Source organism: Sphaerodactylus townsendi, linkage group LG03, assembly GCF_021028975.2.
Source record: "Sphaerodactylus townsendi isolate TG3544 linkage group LG03, MPM_Stown_v2.3, whole genome shotgun sequence".
Classification (NCBI taxonomy): domain Eukaryota; kingdom Metazoa; phylum Chordata; class Lepidosauria; order Squamata; family Sphaerodactylidae; genus Sphaerodactylus; species Sphaerodactylus townsendi.
Genome location: NC_059427.1, coordinates 94989085 through 95010375, shown reverse-complemented (window position 1 = coordinate 95010375; position 21291 = coordinate 94989085). Strand labels below are relative to the sequence as shown.

General features: G+C 42.1%; 1 protein-coding gene across 2 annotated transcripts in view; it reads left to right on the top strand.

Annotated features, from left to right (window-relative positions):
- Positions 1–21291, top strand: part of JAKMIP2 (janus kinase and microtubule interacting protein 2) — a 114421-nt gene that overhangs the window by 51649 nt on the left and 41481 nt on the right. For both annotated transcript variants that reach the window (XM_048488086.1, XM_048488087.1), the window contains exon 2: positions 17179–17448. In XM_048488086.1, coding sequence (XP_048344043.1) covers positions 17320–17448 — 129 coding nt within the window. In that variant the 5' untranslated portion in view covers positions 17179–17319. The remainder of the gene's footprint in view (positions 1–17178; positions 17449–21291) is intronic.

Here is a 21291-nt window from a genome sequence, read left to right as displayed (position 1 = left end):
TGGTGTAACCTCAGCTTGTGGGTTCTGTGGGGCAGTACTTGGAATGAGTTGCAACAACAATTTTTAAACAACAAAATGGTTTACTTTTCTTTACAATTAACACTTTTAAAACATCAACATTTAACGTTACAATTCAAGGTCCTGTTCAGGTTGCATTTCAAGTCCTTCTATTTACAGTCTACTGATATTGCCAAGTCCAAATTCTTCTTTGCAAGTTGGCTGGCTCCTGAAGACTCCAAGGGCTTGATGAACAGGTTGCAACATGATGAAGGTCTCCAGGAGAACTCTCACCCATTACAACCACAAAAGAAAACCCTGAAACAATAAACTCCAACATTTACAACATAGCAAAAACAACAACTACCTTCCCAGTAGTTCCCAACAATATTGCAATTACCTTAACAAGGTGTTAAGGGCTTATAGAAATCAAGGTCCGAGTCTGGTACCCTTGTCTTCTGCAAAGAGCTCTTTCAGCCTTTCTGCTGCTCTGAGTCTCCACCCCCTTACTGGGTCAACCCATTCTGGGCCAACCCATTCTGGGCATGGGGGTTACACTGGCCTCTGTGAGATACTTTCATTTCCTTATTGATATTGTTAGCAAGACTAAGCCTGTATCCTGATGTGTCTTTGCTAATTAAGGAACACCAGTCAGGAGGAAGATGAAAAAGAGTTTTTATTTATTTTATTTGAATAAAGAGAGCTTCAGATAGTCAAAATTGTGGATCTTTTATACCAAGCAGTAAACAATAGTGGTATGTGCACAATAAACTCCACCAGAACTCTCTATCCATCCCATAATGAAACTTTCTCTGTTTCTGTTCCCTTATCTTGTAGTTGTGCTGCTAGGCAACATTTCCATAGTAATAACCTTCAGATGAGAGGAAAAAATACTATTGTTCTGTCCTAAAATACCAAACAAAAATGTGTCTTTTCCCTGCTTGCTTCAAGGATCTAAGCACTAAATAGTTTATGACAAATTCGCCTTTAGCTAGGACCTTTTAGAATGGAAGCTCTTTGGTTCATATATCAATATGTTATAAACTTGGTGTTCACAGTAATGACAATGGGTTAACTTATCACTGCAGATTGGAGAAGAGAAAAAAATGCACCAGGAAAAGACAAATAGTCTGTTATTTCATGCTTCAGATGTATTATTGCAATACAGCTGGGAGACATTTTCAGATGAATATGACAAAGAATGGATCATATCTCTGGCTAATGGTTGTTTGCCAAAGCAAAGTCAGATGGTCCTATATTTACTTGCCTTCTATAACAGGAGTTCCTGAGTAAGAGGAAAAAATCTGAACATTTGTTTGTGTTGATCCAATTTCACACACACACATATAATCATAGAGGTAAGGATGCCTTAAAGATCTTATTGTGGTCTCTTCTATTGAAGGTATACGATTGTGTACATGCATCAGCTCCCTCCTCTGGTACTGCAAAGAAAAAAAATGAAAATCAGACTAGTGGGAAATGAAATTCTGCATGCCTCAGCACAACTGCTGAATGACAAATTGTTTTATTTGAAAGCAGCTTGTGTGGTTTTCCTTCAGCTGCTTAACCTTGATAATATGAATTTTGTTGTATGAGTAAATTTGTGCTTATTATTATTATTATTATTATTATTATTATTATTAATAATAATAATAATAATAATAAATAATAATAATAATAATAATAATAATAATAATAATAATAATAATAATAATAATAAATTAGTATACTGCCCTATCCCCGAAGGGCTCAGGGCGGTGTCTTCATTAATTGTGTGAATAATCTCTCTCTAAGAATTGGCCATAATTTCTCTCGTGACCTTTTCCACTGAATCATGCGGAACATTCTATATATATTATGTATTTTTATATGTGTTTGCAATGATAAGAATGCACAAAGATCACAAGGCTGTTTTGACTACAAAGGGTCAGGTGGAAATCCTGAGAACAAATATAAACTTCGGATATGGCTCAAAATTCTGGAGAAAGGGGTTGAGCTTCTTTGACCATATTCCTAACAATATATCAGTATTAGAAGGAGCAATAGTTAGGAAGACTAAGTAAAAAGGATTTGGTTGCAAACAACCACTGCTTTGCCTGTAGGCCTTACCTTTTCAGAACTATTCTGCTGCTGGACTATTTAATACAGGATTTAATGGTTATACAGGCTGCAGTTGATTGACCTGACAGAAATGGCACCATGAGCATTCTGTGCTCCAAGAAATAGCTTTGTAATGGGAATGCTCAGAGACATTTCACAAAATGCATTCAGGTATGAGGAGATAACAGCAAACGATGATAACAGCCTAGCAGCCAGGCGTTTTGCTGTGTAGCCTTTTATCACAGAAGACAAGTATCTGTATCTACGACTGTAAATCTCATCCTACTGTATGCTTGGTCAGGGGGGATGTATATGTCATGTCTGATTTGGCTATTATACAAAGGTCACCACCTGAAGGCTCTGAAGTCTAGATTTCAATCAATATTATTAACAAGTGTCCCAACCATGAACTTCATCTGTATTTTCTAAGACCACCCCCACTCCCAAAATCATGGTAGACAGCTGGCTTAGAAAATATTTAACTCTCTACTGATAGGATCATAATCATTAAAAGAAAGATGCCAGTTAAGTATGACAGTTCTTTGCTGAAGGCTCAGGGGGAATAGACTAGGTACACTTAACTGAAGCATGGGGTTCTGGGAAAAAGCCAGCCCAAGCTGCAAGTCATTGCCATTATACTGTGCATTTATATAATTTCAGAAATGAAACAGAATTATTCTTTAATGATTTGTAAAGCTATATGTCTACAATAGAAACATAAGAAAGGAGGGGGTGTAATACACTTGTTCTGAACAGGATAACAGTTGGCTCTAGAGTAGTTGGACTAGAGATGTTCATGCCCATAAATGCTTGTGAGTTTAGTAATTGTGACATTTAAAATTACTCATTATTAATATTGGAAATGACTGCGGGCACAATCATGGACAAAAAAAATCAAAGCATTTGACGATGTGAACATTGATGGATCTCCCACATGCATTTTGAACATATTCTTTCTTTTTGTCTGGTGTTTAAAATATAAGAAGAGAAGCACAGAGACACAAACAATATTTAAGGCCTACCCAGAGATGGGATCCAGAAGATTCTCACAGGTTCCCGAGAGTAGGTTACTAATTATTTGTGTGTGCCGAGAGGGGGTTACTGATTGGTGATTTTGCCACGTGATTTTTGCCTTAGTTACGCCCCTCCTCTCAGCAGTAGCGCGCAGAACTTGAAGCAGTCTAGCAGGAGGTGCACCAGCGTGCGTGGCAGCCTGCGCCTGCGTGCATTTGTTCCCCGCCCAAGACAGGCGCAGCGGTTGTGTCCTTGCCACAACCCCGCCCAGGAATGCCCCGCCCCAGGAATGCTGGCCATGCCCCTGTCGTGCCCTGCCCAGCCCCATTGGTGATACGCCACAGTTTGAATCCCACCACCATGGGAACCTGTTACTAAAATTTTTGGATCCCACCACTGGGCCTACCTGACTATCCTTTTTGTTTTGCTTTTTTTCTCCAATCCAGAGTAGTTTCTGATTTATTATTTAGTACATTTTTATCCCACCATTTTTCCAAGAATGATTCTTTTCTCTCCCTTCTTTATCTTCAGAATAGCCCTGAGATTAGTCTGAGAAAAAGCAACTGCCCCAAGATCACCCAGCAAGCTTCATGACATAGTGAGAATTCGAACACAGGTTTCCCATATTCCAATCTAGCATTTTAAGCAATGTACCGCTGTGGCACTGATGGCCTACAAATCTTTGACTTCATATTATCTCTGCCTCCCCTCCCACTTTAACTGCTAATCTTTCATCATTGCAGGCTATTTATTTTTAGTGGTATGTTGAAATTATACACTCTGTACCTGTTCAGAGGAACATGTTCCAATATTCCAGGATTTTATCCTAGTTCTGAATGCAGATCAAAGGTATTCCAAGACTGAATGGAACAAAAATTCCATTCTGCACTCAGTTCATTATCTCCACAGATGAGAGGAATAGACAGGAAGAGAACAGCGTATAGAACACCGTCCTCTTTGATTATACAAGATTATTTTTAAAAGGTTCTACCTGCACTATAAAGCTTCTGATAATTTCTTCCCACACTCTCGCTGGGGGTGGAGGATTCCCCACTTTGGGGGCCCTCCCTCCAGCTCTGTTCAGCCAGCCAGCAGGGGAACTTACTCACAGCAAACTGAGGCCTAGTCCTCTGTCACTGGTGATGCATCAACATCACTTCTTGTGCGCACTGGAAGTGACATCGTCTTATCGTAGGTGACATGGGGACGCTCTGGAATTTGGGTAAAAACTCAATGGTAAAACTGGCTTCTACTATAGAGTTTTTGCCCAGAGCATTCCCCATATTAGTGGCAATGTAATGATATCACTTACAGTGCATGCTGGAAGTGATGTCAATGCACTGCTAATGACAGGTAAGGCGCTTGGCTGGGTCATAACAACAAAAGGCATAGCTGAAGAACTTTGGCCTTCTTTTGCTATGAGACCACTCGGCTTCTGTTAAAGGATACCCTTTGATCTTGCAAGGTCAGTTTTAACCAGATTCATATTTTGTGGTGTACATTAAGTGCTGCTGTAGACAGACAGTCTCACCGCAAGATCATCTGCAATGTGTATTCACTAGATAGTTTTAACTGCTACCCTCCAAGATTAAACAGCAGAAGAATTTTATGTCCAATAAATCTATAACTGTACTGAATTGCTGTGTCAAAAATAATAACGCTGCTTCTTTTTTTAGGTGTTAAAACAAAATTTGTGCTGAAGCATCATTTTCATGTGGTTCCTAACAAATCACTTACTGAAGATATCTGAATAAAGGTTCTTAGGAGATGAGGACCAAAGGAGAAACGGACCTACCATATTTTTAAATGTCATTCCTGTTCACATACTCAGTGTCTTCATGACATCCAAATATATTCCAAAGAAAGCTCTGACGGTCCCTCACATACCTGACTGCTAAAGCACAGATGCGGGCTGCTTATCCACCGAACACTGCACTTACTGTTTCACTATTGCAACGAACTGACACTATAAGCACTGTCTTTTCCAAAGATTGTTCAGTTTACAGAGCCTTGAGATTAGATTCCATTTCTTAGAATCTTTGGTCTGAAGCAAAGTACTCAGGTGGTTCTGATTCCTATGTCTCTTGCTTCAAACTATAAGGAAACTTTCTTTCTTTATTCCTCTAAGCCACTCTTCCCTGCACAGCAGGGCTTGGGGACTTACGTTAACTACAATACAATGAATACATATAATAAACTTTTTCTTTTTAAAAACTCCCAATTTAAACCTTGATTAATGAGAATTTAGGATAGTTTTGAGCAAAATCTACTTCCTGGAGAATTTTGAGCTCCCAAAGCTGGAATAGAAATCTCCTTGGAGATTAAATCCTTCTACCAACTGAGCATTTATAGGTTGCCATACATGTGGCAATGGAACCAGCAATATCTCAGGACCTGATTGTCATAAATTTTCAATACTTACCCTTCCTCCAAGCCGTCTAGGATTGCTAACTCAATCTTGGCAAATTTCTGGTGATTTGGGAGTGGTGCCTGAGGAAGGCACAAGTTGGGGATGAGATGGAGCTCAGCCAGTATGCGACGCCATAGAGTCCACCCTTCAAAACTACCATTTGCTCCAGATAAATTAAACCCAGTGTTCTGAACATCGGTTATAATTCCAGGAAAACCTATGACCCCACCTAGAGGTTGGCAGTGTCTTGTGACCTAGGGGATCACATGGAGCCCTGTGACTCAGTAGGCTACAGCAAGGTAGGAAGTAATGGCTCCAGAATGTTATCAGCAGAAGGCACAGATATTCACAGATTTGCAGCCCCCTTCCCCATAGCAGTTTTTTCTGACCCCAGTTGGGAGACTGCTGTGGGGAAGGGAGTGAAATTATTATCACCCCTTTGGCTCTTCCATCAACTGAGCTCCACTGCCAGGGGGAGTGACCAGTTCAATTCCCTTATTCCTTCTCAGAACAGCCCACTAACTTTACTTCCCTATGCTTAGAATGGGATTCTGGAAGGGAAAATGCATACCTGGGAAATAAAGGACTTCAGTGCATGCCTTTCCATCCAATGAAGGCTCATCCTTGAAGAACCTGTGATGTGTAATCAGGCCCTCCGACTCCCTTCTTCAATCTGCTGTATGCTTTACTACAATGGAAACAGCTGCTCAGTGGCAGCTGGAGACATATTGTCTGCTCCTGTGACATGGGGCCAGCATGGCATAGTACAATTTAAAAGAAAGATGTAGGAGAGTGAAAAGGATATGTCTGAAACAAAATGGAAAGAAGATTAGCTTGTTAATGTATACTGTGTATAATAGGGTTGCCAATCTCAAGGCTGAAGCTGGAGATCTCCTGGAATTATAATTGACCTTTATTTCAACTTCCTTCCTTTATTTATTTGGCCCATTTCACACAACACCTATAAAATGCTTTGAGGCTAAAATATAAAATATTTCCTGCAGGAATTATGTACAGGTTGTTCCTGAAAACATTTGGAAGACATTTTATTTTTTGTCAAAATGTTTTATAACAAAAGTGCAAACTAGCATTTCATTTTCCTCAAGACGTTTTTAAACCACTTCCTGCTTGCTGTGCAAAAAGCAGAAAACATTTCATTTTTCCATACCAGTTCCCCCTTTCATTTTCTCCACAGCTCGCACCTGTGCTTTTATGCCTCTGTTGAGATTCTCTGTGCCAGCCTTCATTTGCTGAAGATTTAATATGAAGGTTTCCTCTGTTAGTAGCTCAACCACTTGCTTTTTCTGTTTTAAAAGTACATGCATTAAGTTAGTTTTCCCTGGTGACACCATGCACCTGTTATTTTTTTCTCTTTTGTTTGTTTTGAGGGAGATAGCTTCAGAGCTATGATGACATGATATGAGAACCACAGCCAATCAGAGGGCTGGTCTACCTCCCATTACGAAGAAATGTCTACCCATTATTTTCAATTGTGGGTAGACCAACCCTCTGGAGAGCAGGTCTACCAACAATTGAAAGTAATGAGTAGACTTGGCCTCCCCATTGCTTCTTAATGGGAGGTAGACAGGCCTTCCAAGCAGCTGCGATTCTCATGTGGTGTCATCATAGCTACAAGGACACCTTCCCCAAAACAAGAAAAGAAAAGAAAAGAAAAAACAACATGTGTGCAGGACTGCCAGGGAAAATTAACTTTATTCATGTACTTTTAAAACAGTAATAGCAGGTGAATGAGCTGCTAGCAGAGAAAACCTCCATGGAAAACCTTCAGCGAATGGAAGCAGGCACAGAGAATCTTTGCAGTACAAAGTGACGGGCGCAACAAAATGAAAGTAAGAGCTCAAGGGGGAAGTGGGGGAATGCTGTGCAGGAGAAAAAAGTAAAAATGATTCTTTTTGAAACATCTGCAGAATGGGCATTTGTTTGCTTTATTGAATTTGATATCCTGCTCTTCCCAACACAGTTGTCAGGCTCAGAATGGCTAATAAAACCTGACAACATATTATAACAACAATCAACAAGTTAAAATAATAACAACAATAAAACATTAAAATTCCTATTCCAGATGGCGCTGATTCTTTAAAACAATTTAGGAGTGCTAATAGTCTATCCTAACTATGATTAAACTGGTGCCCTTCAGCCCCATTTTATTTTAGAAGTAAAACAAATAGGGAGGGCGGGGGAAAGAGGGGAGGATTTGGGAGGCCAGCGAATTTGGGAAAGCTGTGCCTGACCTCAACCAAATGCCTGCTGAAACATCTCTGTCTTGCAGGCCCTGTGTAACTGAGTTACACAGGGCCACAGCTAAAAAAGTCCACGCCCTGGTCAAGGTCAGCTAAGCATTCTTACAGCCAGTGACCACCAGGAGGTTACTTTTGGCAGAACATAATGTCCTCCAGGAGCAATACCGAGAGAGGCAGTCCCATAGATACGACAGTCTCAAACCGCTCGAGACCTTGAAGGTTAATACTCAAACCTTGAAGATGATCTGGAATTCAAACAGTAACCAATGCAGATGATGAAGCACAGGACAAATATGTGCTCTTACTGGGGTCCCTGTAGGACCTTTGCCCCTGCATTCTAGACCATCTGTAACTTCAGGAGCAGACTCAAGGGCAGGCCAGCATAGAGCAGTAATCCAGCCTGGAGGTGACTATTGCATAGATCACTGTACCTAGATCCAAGGTAGAGGCCAACAGTTTAACCTGGTGAAGATGGAAAAAGACCACATTGGTTGTATGTATGGCTTGGGCCTCCATTGACAGGGAGGACTCCAAGATCAAACTCAGGTTCTTGACTGGCCAAAAAACACAGTCTTTCGTAGGTTTCCAAACAAGCTGTGCAAAAGTCCACAAAAAGCTCATTTTTAAAGCTCTGGGGACTGTGCAAATCCCAAGTTTGCCCACAGGGTATGGCTCAGGGAAGCTCTAATACATAACTTATTTACTTACTTATATCATGTATTATCCATCTAAATACTTGTTGAAACTCAGAAGGAATTACTAGAGTAGATACTTTTTGCCTGTAATTTGGCTTGGAAACAAAAATATATACTTTCCTTTAAGGAAGGAGGATTTGTTAGGCTCTTATCGAAATAAATCTTAGGCAAGCTCTATTCTTATGGGCTTTACACATCCCCCTCCACTTCCAATCAATGTGTCTATAAAAAGAGCTGGGACAAGACTTGAAAATTACAAGTCATGTGGACTAAAAGTAGCTTATATCAAAAGGCTCCATGCAATATTTACCGTAGCCGCGCTCCTCCTGTATGCCCAGACAGATGGAACTTTTTTGGGCCCACAGCTTGTGAGTTTCCCTGAACTGTGCCTTTTCCTGGAACCATTAGGAAAATAGTTTTTGAAAACTGTACACATTCTCTTTATCTTTGTTCATGTGGCTTGTTCTTGGTCTTGCAGCCCTTCTGATTTCTGTATTAGAGTAACCATTAGCCTGTAGAGCCCTGTTTAGGTGATTCAGTTCATCTTGCAGGAGGTGAGGTTCACAGATTCTGTTTGCGCGATGTACCAAAGTTTTTATGGTGCTCCTTTTTTGCCCTGGATGGTGATTGGAGTTTTTGTGTAGATATATGTCTGTGTGCGTAGGTTTTCTGTATACTGTGTGTCCCAATTGCTGGTTTGGTTTGCGGATGACTAAAACATCTAAAAATGGCAGTTTTCCTTCATTTTCTTTTTCCATGGTAAATTGGATGTTTGGGTGGATCTTGTAGATATGGTCAAAAAAACTTTGGTACATCGCGCAAACAGAATCTGTGAACCTCACTTCCTGCAAGATGAATTGAATCACCTAAACAGGGCTCTACAGGCTAATGGTTACTCTAATACAGAAATCAGAAGGGCTGCAAGACCAAGAACAAGCCACATGAACAAAGATAAAGAGCCATCTAGAGGGAAAGTGTTCTTACCATACATCAAGGGAACCACTGATCGCATAGGAAAACTGATGAAGAAGCAGAACCTACAAACAATCTACAGACCCACTAAGAAAATTCAACAGATGCTACGTTCAGCAAAGGATAAGAGGGATCCTTTAGCTACTGCAGGAGTCTATTGCATACCATGCAGCTGTGGACACATAGCAGAACACATGATAAACGGAACATGATAAACCAACCTGGACATAGAATATTATTTGAAAAAACAGAAATTCTGGACCACTCTGAAAGCCACTACGTCAGACTACACAGAGAAGCAATTGAAATCCATAAGCACATGGACAATTTTAACAGGAAGGAAGAAACTATGAAAATGAACAGAACTTGGCTGCCAGTGTTGAAAAATACTAGAGTCAAGACAGTGTCTAACCAGCTCCACACAAACACAGGATGACCATAAACAAAAGAAACAAAGACCAGGATACTTCTATTCAGATGCTCCCACCAGTGACCTTGCTCTCTCCAGTGTAACGCCCATGCTATAGTCTTCATTGTTACTCATACTTCTATTCAGATGCCCTCAACTATTGACCTGGTTGCCTTCTTTGTTACTCACAGACAATGTTTCTCCACCCACCCTGGACACTCCAACAGATATATACTCCACTTGCTTTCCCAACATCAGATCCTCTGAAGATGCCAGCCACAGATGCAGGCGAAACGTCAGGAGAGAATGCTGCTAGAACACGGCCATACAGCCCGGAAACCACACAGCACCCAAGTGATTCCGGCCATGAAAGCCTTCGACAATACAATACAATTTAGAAATTGGTAACAAGCTGAAATCTTATCAAGCAGCCAAATGCAGTCTGAACTGTACTATTAAGATTATCTTAATATTTTGATATAAGTATACTTCTTTCCTTCTCACCAACAGGCCAAAGAAGCAGTTAAACAGCATGTCACAGATATAGAGCATCAATTGGACTTAGCCAAGTCTTCATCCTTCATTGTCAGTGAATCTAATAGGTACTCTATCTCTCCTATGGGATACCTAACTAATCTTGAAGTACCAAAACAGCGAAGAGCTTTTACTCTGGCTCAGTGCCAGGTCCTCCCTTCAGCTGTACTGGAAGGCTGATACAGGAAGATTCCTTATCAGGAGAGAAAATGTCCTTGTGGATCTGGGCACATAGAAACAATAGAACACTGTCAGTATTATAAAAATATACATACCGTAGTTGTTTTATTTCACTTCTGCTGTATAAATTTGCAGGCCACACTGAACAATGTTATATTTCCATGCTGCTTATTGATACCAATCCTGATATAACGTACAATATGGCCAATTTCTGTGTAGCAGCAATTGAAGTAGGCCGCAGGATAACCTGTGCAATAAAGTAGGCTCAGTGATTTGATTTGATAGTTACAGCCTTCAAACTACCAATTTTATAGTTTATGATAGTTACAGCCTTCAAACTACCCCTTTTATAGTTTTAAAAATTTTATTCTTCTTTAGTATTTATGCTTTTATTCTGTTTTCTTTATATTTCCTTACCTTTTCTGCCCTCAACTTCCTTTTACCAGTAGGTTTTGCTTTTATTCCTTTTAGATACATGCCCATGTTTCCCTGAAAATAAGACAGGGTCTTATATTATTTTTTTGCTCCAAAAGATGCATTAGGGCTTATTTTCAGGGGATGTTTTATTTTTTTTCCGTGATTTTGCGCCCTCCACATGACCAGGTCAGCTGCGCTGAGGAATCTAACTAGGGCTTATTTATTGGAGTAGGGTTTATATTTCAAGCATCCTCCAAAAATCCTGAAAAATCATGATAGGACTTATTTTTGGGATAGGTCTTGCATCTACAGTTTTAATATGTTCCACCATGTAATATGTTTTATCCTTTACTTTATTTACCTTATACTGGTCAGTGACTGCAGTAAAGAATGCCTTGACTTGACTTCTCACCAAATTTCTTCCTGCCCTTAACCTATTACACTTAGGACTGTATTAAAATTCTAATGTTTTATGTTTGAACTTTGAAAAGCCTCTGGCGTGATAATCTCCCTTCCACACAAGCAAAATAATGCGTTTTCAAACCACTTTCACAACTGTTCGCAAGTGGATTTTGCCATTCCGCACAGCTTCAAAGAGCACTGAAAGCAGTTTGAAAGTGCATTATTCTGCATGTGCAGAATGAGCCTGAGATCAAACCAGAGACATATGGGGAGGAAATGGTGCCTGGAGACAACTCTTTCTCCAGGAGCCCCCCGTGCTTGGGGGCGTGGCCCAAGCCCCGCCACCATGCAAAAAAGCCATTTTTTAAAAATCCGGCTTTCCTGCGCGGAGGCGTGGGGAGAAATGGGTGCACGCCCACAAGCCCCCACCCTCACCCTCCCCCACCCTCCATGCAGGAAAGCTGGTTTTTGAAAGCCAGCCTGCGCAGAGGTAGAGGGGGGTGGGAATCGGCGACGGGTGGCTCAGGCAGGCAGCCCAGGTGGGTGCTGTGGCCACCAGGCCCTGCCCCCACCTCCTTGCAGGCTGGCTCTTGGGGGTGGGGCTTGGTGGCATGCAGCTGGTGCACACGCTGTTTGGTCACGTGGGGGTGTCCGCCACCCCCCACGTGACCAAAAGGCTTGCGCCTGGGGACATGGGTGTCCCCATGTCCCTAGGGTTGTATGCCCCTGGATCAAACTTAGCAGAGAGAAAGAGGGCATCACCTCAGTTCCTTAAACTGCAATACAGATGGGGGAGCACAGAGGTGCTGCTGCACCATCTCCACAGTGGTTTCAGGCAGCATAAAAGGGTGCCTGGTCCCTGTTGCCTGAATTGCCCCATAGGTGAAACAGGCTTACACCACACAAAAGGGCAGCGTAAGTCTGCGAACCTGGAGAGCTGCATTTCTGGGCTGGAACACTGGTGGAAAATGGTGTTCCAACTAACATCGGCTCCACTGCCAAGAGTGGAGTGAAACCCACACCCCCCGCAGTGCCATCTGCTCGAACTCCACTGTAGTTCTTCAGTAGCTCCTATTTCCTGGTTTGCCTGCTGAGGCGCTGGAGGGCGGCATTTGTTACCTCTGCCAGCAGGGATACTGTTAGAATTTTAAAAGTGCCTGCTTAATTCAGTCAAGCAAGAGTTGACTCCTGAAGTCACATGACTGGAATCACATGAGCTTCTGGAAAGATCTCTCTGGTCTGTTATGCACAACACAAATAAGACGTCCTGAGGACCTAAAAAAGGCGACTTGGGGCGGAATTCCGCACAGCTTTTCCCCCAAGTAATCCTCACATCCTCAAGACATCTTATTTAACTTCAAGGCATCTTTTAAAAAATTCTTTGAAGTGCACTTTTTTTTCCTAAGGCAGCTGCAAGACGTCCCCTGCCTGGCTGTGCGGAATGCAGAGTTCAGGAGGCATCATATTTTTCCCACCTAACTGTTTTACTCTTTGGTCAATTTCACCCTCCACTTGCACTGACGTTTTGTGTGCTGGTGAAGGAATTCTCCCTGCCTCCATTTGCTGAAGGTTGTTCCAGGACATTTGCTCTGCAGACTGCAATCCTGGATGCCTTTTCAACCCGAAAAGTATATAGTTGTACTCAGCTCATCCTGCTTATTCTGGCAATATATAGTTTTCCTGGTTGTTAAAAAGTTTTGAGGAGCTATGTTTGTAGCTATGCAGATATGCATAAGAGAATCTTAGCCGCCCAGAGGACTGCTATGCCTTTCATTGAAAAGCACTAGGTAGACCTGCCCTCTGTGGACCGTCACTATAATCTCTGCTCTATTATTTACTCTGTTAATTCATTGCAATACAACAGATACCCCTTATGCTGATGGAGAGGACAAACGTTTGAATGGCCCTCTGCCACTTCCTAAGGCCATTCCCCCCACATCTGGATTGAGCTGCTCAACTGTTTCAGTTATATATTTATTTTAGTGAGGTACAGGATGGGACAATTGAATAAAACCCTCTCAGGAGATTATATGCAGTAAAGCTGAAGGGAATGATGATCAGAAGAAACGAATTACAGAGGAATTAGGGAACATTCCTGCCTGTGGGTATAGAGGAGGTTGGAGCATGACATTGGTATATGAAACATTGAAATGAACAGAGATGTAATCTATATTAAACATCAAGGCTCCAATTCTATGCCTAGTTGTGCATAAATTCCTCGGAGGCAGCGGTCTGTCGTTTTTGTGTGTGATGAAACTCCATGTAGTACCATACCCATTGACTGCAGTGTTCAAATAATAATCATCTCTCATTTCCTCAGAGGGTAATTTGAACTCTGCAGTTATGCAGTATAGTGGGATTGTAGCCCTAATTATCCACTGAAGACTGCTTTCCTGATTTGTGGATTTTTATGAACACTGGCATCAGGCCACTTTAAACTGCCTTTGAATTGCTACAGTCAATGCTTACTGTTTACAACAATCACCTCAATTTACTTATGTTATGCGAGCACAACAATATGGAAAAGTGTCAAAATCAGAGTAAGCAGTGCATTTCAGCAATTACTAATCCTTAGCAGTTTGTATAAATTGTTTGAGTCAGCTGTTTCAAGCAGAGACTGTTCACTGCACATGCAACACAAAGGCTGCTTGTGGCTTTAGAAAGGTATGGGACTTTGCCTCGGGAGGAGGCAGCCATTATGGCCTGTCATCACCTTTTGCACCATTGCTGCAATCTCTGGCAATCAAGATGGATTGCAGAACTGTTTCTTCTACAGTCTGCTGGATGGTGTTGCATGGCCAACAGGACCACAAGCAAATGACAACACCTGCTATTGCACACAAAATGTGCACACTTCCTCTTATGCCATTGCACACAAAATGCACTCATCTCATCTTACGTCATTGTCATCCAAGGTGAACTGCGGAAGTTCTTTATCTCCGCTCTACACTTGACCGTGGGTAGAATAAGAAGAGGCTTGTCTGCACCCAATCTTGGATGGAACCAGGATGGGCAATAGTAGCATGCAAGAATTTATGTGCCTCTTCTTGCATCTCCAGGATCCATCCAAGGCAGGACAACGAAGCCTGGTTGTCACAACAGAAGGCATGCACTTTCTCTGGCTACTCAGTATCCTTTTAACCATGCATTGGAGCCTTCTAGGATTGTAGGGAAGAGGAAATAAGGTCAACTCAGTAGTTTGAGCTGGTCCTGTTTTTTTACCACAGTGTTTTATGATGATTGATTCAGTTTGGAACCTGGCCTTGAACACCCAATTCATAGCCCTAATTTTAGAGTACTGGGCACCTCATCCTTCAGGCTGGTAGCTTGGCAATAAGGTTAAGTCATGATTCTAAACAGTACACATAAGTCTTCCCAGTGCATCTATGCTAATATTTGTTATCTCATTAGTTCCATGTGTCATAGCTGCCTGCATAAATCTGTGGCAAAATACAAATGTCAAACGTCTGTCTGTCTGCAAAAAGATTAAAAAAAACTGTTGACATCTGATAAACTAAGAAGGAATAAACATACCTTTTGACAGGTATCAGAAAACTCATTTCCTGTACCTCATCCTCATTTTTCCAGTCTTTCATTTCTCTGTCTCTAGGTTTTCATGTGTTACTGCAGTCTTACTGCACCTTCCTTTGTCTCCATGCTATCTGGATAGCATGGAGACATTCCATCTGTGTGTCAGCGATACGTTTAATCATCATTCTTTATGCTCTCAATCATAAACAGCCATGGCCTCCTATATTAGAAGCCAAAACATCCATCTTTTATGGGCCACTGCTCTCTCATAGGAAGCTGACCTTAAAACAGCACACACTGAGCAATGTTCAGACTGCAGGACTGCAGTTGGCAAAGAATGCCATCTGCAGTGTTATTACAGAGTTTGAAGTGGGGGGAGGGTAACCTGCAGCCAATGAGGACGAACATCTATGGAGCACTTCCCACTGCTATATTGACATTCCAGTTTCCAAGCCATAGTGACGGACCATTAGTGTCATTCATGATTTTAGACAAGCATCTCCTGGCAAAAAATTTCCCTAGTCCTCCCCCTCCCTTTCTCACAAACTGGGATGTTTCCTTTGCCTCTGAATGAACCCACTGCATGTATGTTTCTCAGAAGTGTCACTCTTTCACTGTTTTGCTTTTAGGGATAAATTGCTGCTGGTTCAATCAAAACACCTGCTGGCTTTAGCAGTGGGGCTGCCATACAGGCTACTGACACTGGCATTCTTGCATCAGACCGCAGGGGCAGTCTACACTGGGATCAACATGGGAACTTATCCTGAACCAATGGGCTAGTGTTAATTTGCACCTTTAATTAACATAATTGGACAGCAGTATTGGAATCGGGACAAATTCTCTTTTTTTCCAGCTGTGTCATCCAACAGATTTTCAAACAAAAAAGCTCAGATATTGCCAACTGCAAATGTTCAAAAACTAATGCACAATTAGTTTGTTCATGCTTTGATTTGCCTTCTGCTTCCTGAGCTTTCAGGATGCATTGCCCTTACATTTCTGACTTCTTGGCTACAACAACAGAAGGGCTTCAGCTATATATTAGCCATGCACACATACACACAGAGAGAGACATAAATGAGATTTTATTTCAGAGTAAAAACCCATTCCTAGATAGCATTGCCAGGCAGCTGTTTGGGAGATCTGTTATGTATCTCAGTAACTACTGATTCAATTGTAATTCCATCCATCCATTCCTTTCCCTGGAGTTCTGCTTCTTACAGCTGAGGATACAGAAAGACCAGTGAAAATAGAATCAGGAGCAGGGGTGGACTGCCCATGGGGACATGGGCGCATGCTGTTTTGTCACAGGGGGGTGCCGGGCACCAGCAGGGTCCCCATGCCCGGCCTCTTCCGTGGCGCAGAGACCTAGCCAGCACTTGGTGGCTCCCCCCGTGCTGGGGCGCTGCTTGGTGGCTGAGCTGTTGGCCACAGCTGCAGGCAGCTCCTGCCCGCTTCCCCCACAGGGAGACCGGGAAGCCAGCCTACCGCCACAGCACCCACCCGAGTTGCCCGTTTGAGCTGCCCGCCGCCAAGCCCCCCGCCAGCCTGCAGGGAGGAGGGGCTCAATGCGGGGCAGTCCAGGTGAGCACCATGGCGGCAGGCTGGCTCAAGCGTTAGCCTGCCACTGCGGCACCAATTCAAGCTGCCCCCCTGAGCCCCGGCCTCCCTGCTGGCTGCCATAAGTGGGGTGCAGGAGAGGTGTGGGGAGCCGGGCCTGGGGAGCCGGTCACACTCCAGGTGCCATTTAGACCCGGTACACCTCTGATCAGAATTTTAAAGGGACAGAACAAATACAAGATGATATTGATGACGTGAGTCACATCAGCGAATACTCATTATTAAACCATGCATTCCATGAAGAGAACAGGAAACCACTTTACTGATGTATAACTCCTCCCCCACCTTCTTTGGCTATCCTATTTGGTACATATATCAATACAGTTTAAAAATAATAGCAAATGTGGTTGATTGCTAATTGATCACAGATCTGTTTCAATGTTCAACAAAGCCATCAATTGATCGATGCATCTGTTTATTAGAACACTACATGGCCAAGTTTCTATGCATATGTTTGAGAATTAGATTTTGAACAGAGAACTCCCAGAATACATCTGGTTGAGAATTTTGTAACTTCTGACTAGTCCGTGACATGTTTGTGAAACATATTCAAGAATATTATGCCATAGTGTTCCTTGTTAGCTTCTCTTTCATCTTGCCATGAATCCACTGACTTTTCTAACATCTTGTTTATTACAGGATTTCCAAAGGAGCAGATGTGGGGATGTTGAATAATGTCACACATTAAGTGTTGAGACAAATTGGATGGAAAGAAATCAAAAATGGCCGTTCCTATTTGAAAAAGATTTCTCACGCACAGAATCACAGTAGCCAACAGCTATGTCAAAAAAAGGACGCAGCAAGGCTGAAAAGCCTGAGGCACTTATTATGTCCTTACAAGCTGCCAATGAAGATCTCAGGACCAAACTAACAGATATTCAAATTGAGCTTCATCAGGAGAAATCTAAGGTGAGTGAAGAATTTGTAGCAAAAGGGCAGATGATTTGGAAAAGGTTGATTGCAGGACAAATAATGAAAGAAGACTTTTATCCCTTCTTCTGGGGTACAAAGATCGTGTTTATTCATGCTGTTTATTCCCGACTTATACCAGAGTAAATTTTTAAAGCATGTTGGGCTTATGAATTACAAGTGTGGTAGTCTTTTCCTTCTAAGTATCTGTATTTTATTGTTTCTTCATTGTGTAGATCATGGTTCATTAATTGCAGGTACTTCTGAGAAAAGGTAATTGGTACCATCGCAATGTAGCTGTTCAGGGGATGGGGTGGGAGTTGATCACAAGTTCCTCAAAGGTTCCTCAAAATGTCTGGAGGTTCTTTGCCAGGTGGGCACCCAGAACACATTGATGGATGTCATGGTGCCCCTGGGCACCATGCTGTGGCTTGCTCCTTTAGATGAATATAAGTTTCATCTAAGCAGGAGACTGGTGATAGTTTTTGAAACTAAAAACCTGAAAAACCTGTTTTGTGGCGGCAAAAGGTGAATGACTGTACACACCACAAGCGGCAATCCCATTTCTGAACCATATGCAGGTCTCTGAAGAATTGTCACCTGTCTCCAGCCTATTAGTGTTGACTTGGGGCTAAACTCCATGTGCAAATGGAGTTCAATGATTGCAATTCCCATAAATGATTTAGCTCTAAAAAGTAGCTGGGGAGAGGCTGGTATGGATTTAGGATCTAATACCAGATCAAAGGGCTGATTCTCTCTCTCGCTGTCTCTCTCTCGCTCTCGCTCTCTCTGTGCAACATTTCCCCAATTCAAAATAACCCACACTCCCAGTGATTCCTTGTTAGGAAAAAAGACAAGTGCCTGTAATATTCCTGTCTTTTCCCCCTACGAGTGCGAAAAGAAGAAGAAGAAGAGAAGAGTTTGGATTTATATCCCCCCTTTCTCTCCTGTAGAAGACTCAAAGGGGCTTACAATCTCCTTGCCTTCCCCCCTCACAACAAACATCCTATGAGGTGGGTGGGGCTGAGAGAGCTCCGAGGAACTGTGACTAGCCCAAGGTCACCCAGCTGGCGTGTGTGGGAGTGTACAGGCTAATCTGAATTCCCCAGATAAGCCTCCACAGCTCAGGCGGCAGAGCGGGGAATCAAACCCGGTTCCTCCAAATTAGAATGCACCTGCTCTTAACCACTACACCACTGCTGCTGTCCATCTGCAAATCCATCTGAAAAGTTCTGTGAGGGGTTTTTTCTATCTTGAAAAAAAATGAGCAAGAAGTAACCCCTGTCCCTTTGTGAGCCCTGATCCATGTCACCACCCCCATAGCTTGTTTTCAGCACTAGGTAACTTGTCAGGAATTCCAATCATAGCACTCCAAAATCACATGCAGTTTGGTTCTCAGGTGATATTTACCACCTTTCTCTTTCAGTGGCTGTCCCACGCCTTCTTTCCAGGCCTTCTGGTGAGGCTGCTAGACAGAAAGTTACCTTAGAAAACTTTGGGAGCAACCTGAGCCTGGGCACAAGGGCAGCTGCCTGCATGTGGGGTCATAATGTGTTTTTAGATTTTTTTTATTAAAAAAAAATTAATTACCGGTATAACATCTGTTTTATGAAATTGTTTATTATATTGTTGTCACTTGCCTTGTTGTCACACCCTAAGATGTTTGGAAGAAAAATAGGCACATCAGTATTTTAAAAAATGCAACTGCAGTCTAACAAAGAGAAAAATGTCCACTATGCATACAGACCCAACTGCAGACAATGGAGGAAATGATGCAGAACATGACATAACTTGTCCTTCATTATTGGTGACAGTTCATTTGTCCGGTTCAGACAGGGTAAAGGAAAGTCAGAATATGATGGATTTAGCAAAGCCTGAGAACAAAGAAGAGGAGATTTCAAATAATAAGAAACATTAGGAGTGCTATTTCTACATTGGAAATGGTGGACAACGTATGGCCAACTCAGGAATTGATTACACATTACACTAACATGTAAAATACAGTTTTTATGACAGCAGATTCACTCTGGAAAGAAATATTTAGTGTGGAGAAATGGTTTAATAGTAGGAGTGTTTAACTCCTGCTATTGTATGAGCTCTCCAAGTTCCCCTCTCCCCAGAAGCTTTTTTTCTGTGGAATTCAAAAATTGTGCTTGCACTACATGTACTATATTCCCTTCTCCCAGGATCCTTTTATACCAATTTGTGAGTATGGTGCACTTCGCTCCACTCAGGGCAGCCAAAACAGGTTAACTGAGATCAGTTTAGTCTTGATCTATATACTATACCCACAAACAATAAGGTTCATTCTCTTTCACAGGACAATAATGTTGCAATTCTCTGCATTGACCAAGATGAAGCCAGATAATGGAGGTTATCAGGGACTTGTGTGGAAAGGCCCAATAACGATCCTCTAATAAAGATTCCATAAAACACAATCCCTGCTCAAATGTCACATCAGATGAGGCAAGAAAAACATTTCCAAGTGAAAAACTGGGAATTCCATCTGAACCAAGCAGTGAAATAACACAGACGTAGAGAGACCTGGGGACAGTACTAGTTGGTGCTGTGCTGTCGATCTTCTGTTCCCAACCTTGCTGCCATGGCCATGCCCACACAGAAGAATTTCTGCCAGGATGAGAGGAGCTACGCCAAAATCAACTAGAGCAATGTCACAAATATTATCTGGCTTCATCTTGGTCAGTGCAGAGCATTGCAACGTTATTGTCCTCTGAAAGAGAATGAACCTCATTGTTTTCAAAACATTTTCCAAACCTTCCATTTGTCCACACTCAGTCCCTCGAAAATGCTCCCTGGCTGCCATTTTGTGGAAGTTGCAGGGTTTTTTTTAACTTCTTAGATTCTTAGTGACGAAGCTTCAAAGCCTCGTGCTGTGATTCTGAAGGAGTCTTGTCTACATAGATATGTAGATACAACTCCCTGAAATAAAAAAAAAACCTGATGGAAATACTGCACAAGACAGCTGGTGTGAGCTCAGAACATGGCGCTGACAAGGATGTCCGGGGACTGTGAAGAGGTGTGGGAAGCATTTTAAAAGATTGCCCAGCAAGTGACAACATTTTCAAAATATTTTCAAAAAAGAATCACTAGGGAACATCATGAAAATAAAACATTTTTAGGCGGGAAATAAAACATTTTGGACGAAAAACCATGCAGAACTCCATGGCGAAAATGTTTTATTTCCTGCCTGAAAACATTATTTGGTTTGTGTGAAAAGGGAATTGAGTGTTTGCTCTACAAGGAACTGCAGCCAGATATAGCTCATTGAAGCCTATGTCAACAAGATTCACATATTTGCAAATTAGGATTGCCAGCCCTCTGGTCTTGACCGGGTAGTCCCCATTCCCAGCTTCCCCTTCTTGCCACAGTTTAGAGGCTGCACCATCTTGTCACTGATGGCTGCCCTGTATGTCCTCTCCCCAGCCTCCTACTTGTTGCATTCATGCTTAGACTTTTTAAGTGCACATCTTAGATGTGTAAGTTAAACTTGCAATCTGTGTAAGACCCCCAAGAAAGCTTCTTAGTATTCTAAACAAGTAATATACCGTATTCTTTTAACTTGGTATAAATATGAGGCAGAATGAGATGAGAATGAACTGGTAAAAGGGATTGTGCCACTTGAGATGACAGACAGAGATAACATTTAGAATTCTCCCCATATGATAAATTCCCTACACAATCTAATGGGAGTGGGTTGGGCTAGAATAAGTTTTTGTGTGCTTGCTTTCAAGAAATGTTACATTTGAAAATAGTTTCTCCATTTGTGGTTTAAAGTCCATTTTACTACCTTGGGATCTGACCCATTTATTTTGGTACGGGTGC